The sequence below is a fragment of the Podarcis cretensis genome (genome assembly GCF_951804945.1).
Source record: "Podarcis cretensis genome assembly, chromosome: 2".
Classification (NCBI taxonomy): domain Eukaryota; kingdom Metazoa; phylum Chordata; class Lepidosauria; order Squamata; family Lacertidae; genus Podarcis; species Podarcis cretensis.
This window is the reverse complement of record NC_137171.1, coordinates 99,463,420-99,475,733: the sequence shown is the minus strand read 5'-3', so window position 1 is coordinate 99,475,733 and position 12,314 is coordinate 99,463,420. Positions and strand designations below refer to the sequence as shown.

At 44.7% G+C, this 12,314-nt stretch overlaps 1 protein-coding gene across 1 annotated transcript in view; it reads right to left on the bottom strand.

Annotated features, from left to right (window-relative positions):
- Positions 1-1,409: 1,409 nt before the first annotated feature.
- The window catches only part of TAFA4 (TAFA chemokine like family member 4), a 132,054-nt gene continuing 121,149 nt past the window's right edge, over positions 1,410-12,314 (bottom strand). The window contains exons 5-6 of the mRNA XM_079964163.1: positions 6,485-6,609; positions 1,410-1,957 (exon numbers count right to left, since the gene is read on the bottom strand). Coding sequence (XP_079820289.1) covers positions 1,946-1,957; positions 6,485-6,609 — 137 coding nt within the window. The 3' untranslated portion in view covers positions 1,410-1,945. The remainder of the gene's footprint in view (positions 1,958-6,484; positions 6,610-12,314) is intronic.

Here is a 12,314-nt window from a genome sequence, read left to right as displayed (position 1 = left end):
CCACTAATCTTCCTTGGTACAGTCTTGACAATTCGATCCCAAGTCTAGTGTGCTTTGCAATTGGTCCTGCATTCTCCATTTTACTGCACCTGTGCCATGAACGGATGTGAGGGTGTGATGGCCTGGGATTCGACTTGGAGGCTGAACCTGAGGAATCCCAGCCTGCACAGGAGTCCCCACCTCCAGAACCAGCTGAGCCTGAAGGGTCCTCACCTGTGCTGGATCCTCAGGTGCAGGCACCAGCTGAGTCTGCTCTGGCCCCTGAGGTGATAGAGGACCCATTGCCTGCAGGTTCTCCACTCTCAGCCCCGTCAGGGGAAGAGGAGGTTGCCTCTGGGTCCGGTAACCCTCCAGCCTCTCCTGAACTGTAGAGGCTCAGGGCAGAGAGGCAGAGGGAACTAAGTTCCGGCAGGAGGAGTGCTCACCTCCAGGCCATGAGAGGCGAGTCACCTGTGGACCGGGGCAGCCCTATGCTTCAGGGCAGATAAAAGCCAGCCAGCCCCAGTCCCAAGTTGCAGGAGCAACGTTGTTGGTAGCCTGTTCCTGCCTGCATCCTGTCCTGCTCTTCTGCCAGAGTTCCTGACCTCACCTGCCTTGGACCCAGCTTCAGCTTTGATGGACAGCCTCCATACCCTCGACCTTGGACTAGACTTGGACCTTGCTGCACGGTTAGCCCTCAGGACCAGCACAGAGATACTGCAGTGTCACAGCAGCCAGGTCAAAGCCACTAGGAAGAGCCCTACCCAGATGCAGCAAAGCACCAATGCACAAGTATTCTAGCGCAGCACAGAACTTAAGATGCTAAGGCCTCACTCTAAAGACTTCCTTGATGCTCCAGAGCCATCTATACAAGTGCATGACAAGTGACAGTTAAGAGATTAGAAAGAAACTCACACAGCAGTAGTATAGCATGCTTCATTTTCTCCTTTGCCCTATACTTTTTGCTGCGGAAAAGAATCTAATTGTGCCTGTGGGGTGCGCAGTTCCAGTGTCTTTGACCTTTGTACTCCAGGCAGGCAGGGGGCTTCATCCCTCAGTCCTCCGCCATTGCACAATGCCAACAAGGTTCACTGCACAGATGACCTAGCGAGCTAGCTAGCCCCACCACCCACTGGTGGAGCTGTCTTAGAGCAAAATGGTACCAGACTTGCTTAAGACACACCTCACATTTGTACGTAGGAGAATGTGAAGCCGTGACCCAAATGTTCATCGACTTGGGTGAAAATACCAATTTAATGGCTCCATTTTCTTTCAATTTCTGGCAGCAAAGCAGCAACGGTTTCTATTCTGCTGGACAGAATTCTCTGGCGTGCTAAAATCTATCTACTTTTCGAATGAGTGTTTTCATTACTGTCCTTAACACTGAACAAATGGAGGGAAAACATAGTTGCACACACTATAACAGAATATGAAGATTGGCAAGGGGTACTTATTTATTAAACATCATGACTGACTTCCCTACTTTGTTTGATACTTAGTAAATCGCAGGTAAAAATATATTGAAGCGGGTGTTCTAAGAGCAATTCAATTGTCTTCCCTATCATTTTCATGTTGAGGCTCCTTCATCTGAATTACCCTTGGTTTTTAACCTCACCATTCCTGCCAAGTAATTTGAATCAAGGTTTCAGGATTTACAAAGTCATGAATAAAAGTCCTGGAGATCTCTGTTGCACTTTGGAAGGAGTTCTGGTTACAGATGTTCATCTTGAGCATGAAAGGGTTAGACTCGGAGCTTCTGTCTTTACAATGTATTCCATTCTTTGTAAGAAAGTCATAGACTGAGAAGTGTGGTCTCCTTGTTAAAAAGGAGCACTGCTCAAGTTTGTGCCAGCTGTTTTGAAAAGTTGGCAGTCCAGACTTGATAATTTTTTTCACAAAATGAACGTCTCTGGGCAATGCAGCTGTAAATCCCATCGGTCCAACTTTGGCATATGTTTACATTTTGCTACCGTGTTACCTGCAAACAAAGAAAAAGAGGAAAGTGACAATTGTGTATAAATAGTTTGATAGTGGCAAATACTGGCAGGAGGAGATGGATTCTCCAGAGATTTCATAAATTCCCACACGTTCAGGGTTTCAACTGCTGACCTGTACTTGCTAGATTATGCACATTTCTGAGCACAGTAAGCATTCTACATGCATACAGAAACAGGAAAAGAGAAAGGAGGGAGCTGCTTTGGGGAAGCAAGTCAGTATTAACAGCCAATTGGTGACAGCTTTTTCTATGTATGACCACAGAGGACCACAGCACCTGGAGACAATCAGTCAGGTCATATATGCACAGCAGTGACCGCAGGAGAAATGAGTGCTGGGAGGAGCACAGAAAGAAGCAGCACCATGGTACACCCACATCAGCACAACTGGATGCCTTCATCTGCCCCAGCTGCAACAAAACATGTCTCTCTACAGCCACAGCAGGCACTGTAAGTCTCCAATGATTTGGCTTCATCCCCAGAGGCACACTCTTCCATTGTCTCCCAGGAGAGATGGATGCCAACAAGTTGTTTTTTCTATGCATTGCAGCAATTGCACAGATTGCACTGATATTTGTTCCAATAAAACAATTCTTTTTTTATTGGTTTTTATTAGGGTTTGTGTGTGTGTGTGTGTGTGTGTGTGTGTGTGTGTGTGTGTGTGTAACAAAGCAAACAGATAAACAGGGAAAGGCACACCTATTGTCAGGAGTTCAGCCTACACTCGAGTAGGACTCTGGCAGAGACACATGCCCGACTGGCATGTTCCCTCCCTCTTGGTCGATCGTTTGGGAGCTTCAAAAGCTTTCTTCAGCCCAAACATCACAGCGATCGATGCTAACCGACACCGGCACACTTAGAGATCTGCAGAGTTTGCGCACCTTGGGTGACAGACCTCAGCAACTCAGCATTTTGGCTAATCTACTTTATTTACATATAAACACACACATAGCACTGCAACATGGCTCCCTCTCTCTCTAGCATCAGACAGCAAAGAGAAAAAGAACAAAGGACAATAGTCCCACTTCACGGAACACAGTAACCCAAACATCCTGTCTCCGTCACTTCCCACTCTGTGGAGTCAAAACATACACCGTCATGTGATCGACAAAAATCCCATGACTGCAATCATGGAGCAGGAATTCTAATACCTATTGCCTCCACTTTCAGTTCATAGTCTTTTTCACAGTTCATTTATGTTTGGTGAGAGTCGTTTTTGTCATAGACATCTTGCAGTTGGGGAAAAGGTGAGGGGGGAGAGAGATGGGGATATTGTTCTTTCGTTCTATTGCCTATTCTTAGCGTCGGAGGGTTGGGTCAGCATGTTTGTGTATTTATTTATTTTTATCGATATTGCGAGGTTAGGGATTCCCAAGCTTGGTTGGTTGTGCTTAGTTGATTGTGATGCGGCTTATTTGTGTGAGGAAGGCGGGCTAGGTTGTTGGGTCAGGTTAGCCATATTGATTCGTATGCTGTTGGAGGGGATAGGCCATTGCTCTGTTGTGCTGTGTGTATGTATTAAAGCAGAACCACACTGAGGTCAGGGCTTCCTCCGTAGCATGTCCCCTTGCTAGTTCCAATAAAACAATTCTGACCCCATTTTTGCATTTCACATCCGTGAACACAGTTTATTAACTATTGCACCGAATCTTCAAACTGGTTAAAAAAATAATAATAATTCAACGTCCTGAAATCATTATCACAAAATTTGCGGTGATTTGCAGTCAGGTGCCACAAACCAACCAGAGCCATCACGTACTTCACTGGACATAAGAATCTTAAAATGGAATTAACCATAAACGTTTCTCTGGAGGAACAGAAAGAACGTCCAGGCTCCAACCCCAGGAAGGGTTAGAAAGACATTTTGGAGGAGAAGCCCAACAACCCACTGGTGACCCAAGACCATTCACTATCCTGTTGGTACTGTTGGATCTGTACCCAGGCACCAATGAATGACCTCCATCTCAAACTCCACCTTCGGCTGAGTCCTAGCTAGCGCATTGCCTCATTCATTCCATTGCAGTTGTAGATCCCTCAGACACTCCCCAAGGTCCTCCTTGGGGATATGAAACGCCATGCAGGTCTTCATCTACTACCTGTTATCCACTGTCTACAACCTGCCATTGGTTGTTCTGTACCCCAGGTCAGTTTCCTGAGACTTTGCTCAACATGGGGAGCCTCCACAATCACAGGCCAGCTCTCCACTTCAGACAGTCACCCTCCTTTGTGTGGGAGCACTCATCCCTGCTGCCTCCCCCTTGCATGCTTATTCAACCCATTTAGGAAACACCTGGAGAAGGTCGCTGTCTCTCTACTGCCAATGCTGCAACCTTGTTTTAGAAGTGCAGTTTTGACAAGTTCTGGCTGAGATCAACCAGACAGCTCATTTAGAACCAGCAGCTGGCCTAGTGAAGTAATAAATGTATCAATAAACCGGCTAACTTTATACCATTATATATTTAAGCTATGTACTAGACACCCGTATTCAGCGTCTGCAGTACCGTCCTTTATCATTTTTAGAGAGAGAGAGAAACTATTTATGACTGCCCATAACCCAAATGAATTTACTGATATGGAAATCTTATTCCTACACAGAAGTAAAACATGGTATACAGTGCTGGGCATTTTTGCTTAGATTGACAGCAACATTTTAATGAATCGAGAATGATGATGATAATAAAGACCTTATATTGCTTCATGGTGACTTGGGGAATTGTTTCCTTCTTTAACTTACAGAAGTGCCATATACAGTGGCTGCACTTTGGGGAGTCAAAAGTAAAATCAAAATTTTATTTTTCTCTTCCCCTCCTCGCCCCTCCCCCAAGCTGGAGCCTCTATACCCTAGATACATGAGTTCACACTATGAAAGGTGGCTTTTGAGCCTTATCTGGATATCCCTTGCCCTTGATTTTTCACTCCACAAATGTATACTCCACAAGATAACAAGAAAATGGAAAAGGCCTCTTATCAAATTAAAGATGCTTGCAGCACCTTTGGGTGCAATGCTAACCCATTAAGATCAAAGTAAGCGTTGCCACTGACTTCGATGGGATGTGGATTGCACTCTTGGGGAATCTCTTCTTTGAAGAGGGGAGTTAATAGCTTGTTACTTTAATGAGGCAAAGCCAGTTTAGGGCACTCTTGGGTGCTAATTCAGCACAGTAGTTGATCTCAAATGTGTGCAGAGGCCTAAATCTGAACTGGAAAGTTCCCTATGCCATGTCTGTGTTCCATACTCCACACATGTGAAGAAGAACAGTTTCTGCTCATTGCCAGCCTAAGCTCTGCTGAGTCCTATACCCCCAACTGCCCTGGAATGGCTCTACATAGACTTCCAGTTGTTTCTGGTCACCTGTTCCTTCCTTATTCCTTTCTCTCTGTGACCAGGTGCACTGCTGGGTGCTTCTCATGAATACAGCTGCTTCTGTGCTCCTGTAGCTTCTATCATCATTTGTGCTGTGTTAGTTGTTCCCAGGGCTTTTGTATGTGTAAAACAGCTAGAGGGTGCAATGTGCTGGAAGTGAAACAGCAGAGATCATTCAGTGTGTGGTTTAAGGGTTAATTCTGTTAACTTAAGGTGTTGCAATGCAACTAGAGAAAGTGGCATGGTCTTTGGTGAGAGCTAGTGTGGTGTAGTGGTTAAGAGCAGTGGACTCGTAATCTGGTGAACTGGGTTCACTTCCATGATCTTCCACATGCAGCTGCTGGGTGACCTTGGGCTGGTCACACTTCTCTGAAGTCTCTCAGCCTCACTCACCTCACAGAGTGTTTGTTGTGGGGGAGGAAAGGAAAGGAGATTGTTAGCCGCTTTGAGACTCCTTAGGGTGGTGATAAAGCGGGATATCAAATCCAAACTCTCTTCTTCTTCTTTGGTGAGGTAGAATATACTCTGATAGGCTGCCTAGCTTTGAGGGAGTTTTCTTGGGGAAGTTTAGCTGAATTGAATCCTGCTCTCAACAAGCCCTGTCAGAAAAGTAAAACCCCTCTGTTGTTGTTTTTTTCTTTTCTGCTCAGCAGATATATTCCGTTTTGTTCGGTAAATGTTTATTTTTCTCTCTTGACTCCCATCTGCATTATTCAAGTGCCTCTGCTAACAACAGCAGGTTGATGAAGGCTACTCTAGCATGACTCCAAAACAGAACCCAAAAGATGACCACACTGTTAAAGATATAACTTTAATATGCATAGAATGCTACGTTTGACTGCATTGTATTTAGAATACTATGCAGAGAAGTTTGCATTAGGCACGAGAGGTTTGTCTACAGCAGATGCGGCAAGGAGAGTATTTCAAGCATATTGATGGCTCATCGCTGGAAACCCAAACTTCATTCTCAGCAGGAAGATGTCCCTGAGTGCGCTCCTGTGCTTGAAGCCATTCACTCCTATAGGGAAAAGCAGATTGCTCCCCTTGGCCGGGGGCATTGTTGGGGCATTGTACTGGTCAGATCTACCCATGTTACCAAATGACCTAGTATTCACTGATAGGGAATGAAAAGGGTACATGAACTTGCCTTGGTAGTTTTGACTTTGTTTCCACTGCTGCATGACCAACCTGAGTAATCTGGAAGCACTTTACAGTCTTCTCCATCCAGGCAAGGGTTCATATGACACCACCACTTCTGGATGACAATGGCAGCTGGAAGACAAAAAGAAAATAGCTTGTCAAAGAGCAAAACGGAGCAAGTGCCATCACGTTGATTTATAAGCAAATGCAAAGCCAACAGAGTAAGTTCAATTCTCATGGGAAACTGTGGTTTGATGAAACTAGAAAGGATTATATCAAGGGGAGAAGGCAGGGGCAGGAGAGATACTTCAAGCTGTTGCTGATCCTCCAAGGTTGACAGCATACAGTAACTGGGCAGACTGAGAACATGGTATCTGAATGCAATCATCATGTTTAATTCAAGCTGAGTATATAGACCTCGCGCAAAAGTCATTCTAGGATCACTCCTCCAAAAATAGTTTCATAGATGGATCTTAACCATGTTTACTCAGAAGTAAGCCTTGCTAAAGTCAACATAAACATACTTGCCAGGACTGAAAACCCAGAAGCAGCAGAATGGTTTTCAAAGCAAAAGCCTGGTGTAACAAGCTAGAAATATATGGACCTTTACCAACAAAGCAGTTGAAGGTCAGACTATCAATCGCTTTTGTAAATAGGAGTAAAATGCTTTTCTGAAAATAGGAGTCATACCTGCAGGTAACGGAAAATACAAATCTTACCCCAAACCACAGGAAATATGAATCCTTGACTTAACAGGTGCAACTATTTTGGGGGTGTTAAAAGGTTTTAACATTGTATTAAAAATGTTGGAAATCGATACTTTTTGTAGGTCACTAAAATTGCATATATTGCTTTAACTGTTTTTATATATGTAGCTGTTTTATATAAATGAAATTAATAATAATGATAACAGGCAGCAATCATAGTTCTACCACCTGACCAAGCACAGAGTCAACTGAACCCAAGGACCATGCCAGCTCTGCCACACCTTGTAAAACCCCAAATTCAGCACCTGGTTTTACTTTCTTAGCAATGAGTCTCATCGGAATGGGCTAATCAGGATCCCTCCTTATGCAGAGGAGATCTCTTCATGTACATTGCTTCTCGTGCTTGTCAAATGTGTGACTGGTGGGTTAATGAGCAGGGAACGTGGCAGTAACAATGGCAGAAGGCTAGCCCATGTGGCGCCATGACCTTCTCGCACATTATTTTAATGTGTGTGGGAGGGGTAGTCTGAACCCCTTCTACTGTTATCTCAGCCAATTAAGTATCACCTTGAGATTGTGACACTGGTGCTGTGCAGCCAATCACATACTTGCGTTGGGGGTGGAGAATCTGTGGCCCTCCAGGTGTGGCTGGATTTCAACTCCCATCATCCCTCGCCAATGTGGCAAATGTTCAGGGATGATGGGAGACGCAGTTTAGCAACATCTGAGGAGCCACAGGTTCCCCAATCCCTGGGTCTGCATGGTGGTGCCTGAGGGCTATCTCCATTGCCAGAACCACTAGACCAGGGGTAGGCAACCTAAGGCCTGGGGGCTGGATGCAGCCCAATCGCCTTCTCAATCCGGCCCACGGACAGTCCAGGAATCAGCATGTTTTTACATGAGTAGAATATGTCCTTTTATTTAAAATGCATCTCTGGGTTATTTGTGGGGCATAGGAATTTGTTCATTTTTTTCCTTCAAAGTATAGTCTGGCTCCCCGCAAGGTCTGAGGGACAGTGGAAAAAGGTTGCTGATCCCTGCACTAGACTAATGTTTCTGCTGTTACTGCACAACATTGTTGGTTTATTTTGCCTGCCAGAAACATAAGACATGGCAAGACAAAGTGTGTAGGCCTTTCCATTTCTTTTCCTCTGCAGGTGGTGGTGGTGGGGAGATGTATTAGTTGCCACCAGAACCAGTCTGAAATTCCTTGTTTTGGTGTGCTGCAGCTGTTTCAGTGCATCCATCGACCAGCCAGGGAGCACTAACCCAGCTGGACTGGCAATGGAGATTCTTCTGCTCATATGGTAGCACATCTCTAATTTTATTTCTAAGCTATTATGAGAACCATTGTTGGCCACTGGACATTTTATTCAGTTTACAAAGAACAAAATAAGTAAGTACCGTATTTTTCGCCCCATAGGGCGCACCGGCCCATAGGGCACACCTAGTTTTTTGGGATAGGAAATAAAGAAAAAAAATTATTCCCCCCACGAGGCGTGGGGCTGGGGCAGGGGAAGCCCGAGCTTCTCCCGACCCCAGCCCCCAGAACAGGCTTCTATCCGCAAGCCTAGGGAGCCCGGCGGGAAGTCTCTGCCCGAAGTCCGGGGCGCACTGAGCTCAGCGTGCCCCAGGCTTCGGGATGCAGGCAGCTCTCCGCAAGCCATGGGAGGGCTCCCACGGCTTGCGGAGAGTTGCGCGAAGCCCGAAGCCCGGGGCGCGCTCAGCTGCGCGCCCCGGGTTTTCGGATGCAGCCTGCTATCCGCAAGGCTAGGGGAGCCCGGCGGGAACTCCTGCGGGCTCCCAAGGCTTGCGGATAGCTTCCTGAAGCCTGGAGAGCGAGAGGGGTGGGTGTGCACCGACCCCTCTCACTCTCCAGGCTTCAGCAAAAGCCTGCATTCACCCCATAGGACGCACACACATTTCCCCTTCATTTTTGGAGGGGGGAAAGTGTGTCCTATAGGGCGAAAAATACGGTAATAAAATATTCTGAACAGAGATTTTAGTAAGATATGTCTCTTTCTTTTAAATAATGCTGTTGTATGCCCATGATGCCTTCCTGCATAATATTAGGCTGCTTAAGAGTGCAATCCTGTGCACTTTTACTCAAGTATGTTTCCTTGTGTTGAGCTTCAGCCGAAATCCATTTAACTTCAATGAGATTCAAGCAGCCTCTGTACACGATTGCTGGCAAAGACAGTTGCCCTTCATCAGTCTTCTCCTTCATTTTCATAATGTGATCATTAGTATTTTCATATTTTTTTTCCTGTGCAGGGAGACCCCATAAAGCGTATTTATACATCCCTTATTAGATTTGATTCAGTGGGTGCAATTCATCAATTCATATGAAATTACTTTACAAATTTAAATTGAATTTCAAGCTAAAATATGGAAATAAATGTTAATTCTGTTATCTAACATGATTTTACTGTGTATAGCTGATTAAGGTGACAATCCAAAATCCACTGACCTGGAAGTCCGTCCCACTGAGTTTAGTGGGACTTATTTCTGGGTAGACATACATAGATTCTTTACTCTACAGTAGCATACCAAACCACAGTTCTTACATGTAAAGGACAAAACAAACTATTATCTCACAGGGTGCCCCGCTATAAATTATGTAACAGCAGGTTGGCAGTGGTAAATTCAGTAGCTTTTGATACTGATTCAATTATTTCATTTCTGCTATGCATTTTCAATGTGGGTAACTATATCATTATGTATTGTAATTTCGTTACCTGAAGTTTCATTTAATAAAATATGCATACAATCTACCAGATCATAATATAATGCTACCAGCAAATATTTATTCCAGTTCCTTAGTTGGCTGCTACTTCGTTTTTGTAGCTTTATGCTTAGGTTGCCTTTATGAAACTGTTTAAATGTTGCGATCATTTTGAATGATATTTGTGTCTGTTAAGTTATTGCAAGCTCCTTTGTTAGGGCTTGCTTCAAAACAGGGAATCTAAATCTGGAACATACTCTATTTTAAATAAACAATAAATAAACAATTTTTCTTGAATGACTTCTTTTGCTGATCCTGCCAGATGTCACAAACATCAAATTTTCCAGGAGCAGGTTCTCTCATCTAGGTACCATGGCTTACGCAAAGAGCTACCGGTTTAGCAGTGCAGTCCTAAACAATGCCTACTCAGAAGTAAGTCCTGTTTGGAGGTTCTAGCAGGGGAGCGCAGCTATCGTACACCCTTGACCGAAGAACGGTACACCCCTTCTCTCCAGGGTGGTTGTCCTCTTCCACCGAGCGTACGGCTTCGGGAGGGATGCACATGGAGCCATGAGGAAGGGGACAACTGCCTAGCCAGCCAGATCAGCTGAATAAACCCTGGTGATCAATGGGGTGACAGATGTCGCAGCCAAATCGCCCTCACAGCATCTGAGGAATTTCAGTAATAGTTGCAAGTTAGACACAAGAGTTAAGATATATATTAAGAAAAAGTTAAATTATGATGAAAGTGCGTATTGGCAATAAGTAATATAAAATTGAAATACAGTGGTGCCTCGCAAGACGAAAAGAATCCGTTCCGCGATTCTCTTCGTCTAGCGGTTTTTTTGTCTTGCAAAGCAAGCCCATTGACGGCTTAGCGGATTAGCGCTATTAGCGGTTTAGCGGCTTTTAGCGGCTTATCGGCTTATCGGATAAGCAGATAAGCGGCTTAGAGGCTTAGAAAAAGGGGGGAAAGGGGAAAAAAGTCGGAAAAACTCGCAAGACATTTTCGTCTTGCGAAGCAAGCCCATAGGAAATTCGTTTTGCGAAGCACCTCCAAAACGGAAAACCCTTTCGTCTAGCGGGTTTTTCGTCTTGCGAGGCGTTCGTCTTGTGGGGCACCACTGTAAGGAATAGACGGGAGGTCAGGTCTATTGTGCTAAGACCAATTTATGTTTTATTGTTTGTTAAGAAAATTTTGTGTTTCTTGTTATTCTTGTGTGTAATTTTGTATTTGTGTTTTCCTTTTTATGTATCAATCAATAAATAAAAAAATAAAAAAAAGAAGTAAGTCCTCTTGAGATCAGCATAGCGTATTCCCAGCTATAGGACTGCAGGCTAAATTGTGTGTGTGTGTTTTCTTTCACAGCTAGAAACACACTAAGGATAACATCTGTTGTCACTTTTTTTTGTCAGGGAATCCCGGTGGGGTTTAGAACTACTCTTGTCTGGCTAGCAGTGTTCAGAGAAGCTCTCCTAATTATGGTTTTCTAAGGAATGAAGATATCAGAAGGCTGCTTTCGTTTTGACAAAAGACTACATCTTGAAGGCAAAGATTTACCAGTATACTGGGATTAAATCCTCTGGGTTTCTCTAGTTCCCTAGATGCAACAGAAGTTTTCTTTAAAAGCAACTATTGTTAGTGCAGAGTGTACCACCCTTCAAAGTCCTTTGGCACACAGAATACTTCAGCTTGGGAAGATTTACTCACAGCCACATTTTACACACTGGGAGAAGGCAGTTACACAAGGCTTATTAATGCTTTATCTTCTTCTAGCGGCTGCCAGCCAAGTTCCAGGTACTAACCCGAGAGTGTTTATTCCCACAATAGAGAAGGGGGGGGAATAAAGCCAAATCCCTTGATGATCGCTTTAAAGTCAAGTGTTTGCCACTTGTTTAAGTAACACAGAAGAGGTTGACCTTTAATGAAACACAATAGTGTGTGGCTCTGTTGGACTCCTGCAACTGCAGCGCAAAGGCAGTTAAAAGCTGCTGCGATCCCTTCCCTTTCTGTTAAATGTTTTATTCTCCCTTTTCATTTGCAACGCTGCTTCCAGAGCTCAGCAGATCGATACATCTGTGGGTCAGCTGGTGGGGAGGAGAAGCATGAGTCAGGCCCATTTCTGGAGACTCAAGGAGCCCATAGGAAGCAGAAAGGGGTAGGTCCACCTATAAGGAGCTCGGAGACAGTGGTGTGTCCTGTTCCACTGCTCGGACAATGCTTTCGCCTGCCCTTCTTTCCCATATTTTGTAGCTTGCAAGATTCTGGCCTGTTTTCAATCCATAGGAGAGCGTGGCCAGAGAGTAGACTGAGACCTGTAATGGGAAAGAGATGCCATAGACCCCAGCATCTTTAGAGGGGGTGAAGAATTCCTTCCGAGAAGCAGATCAATAGGGCCTGCCAG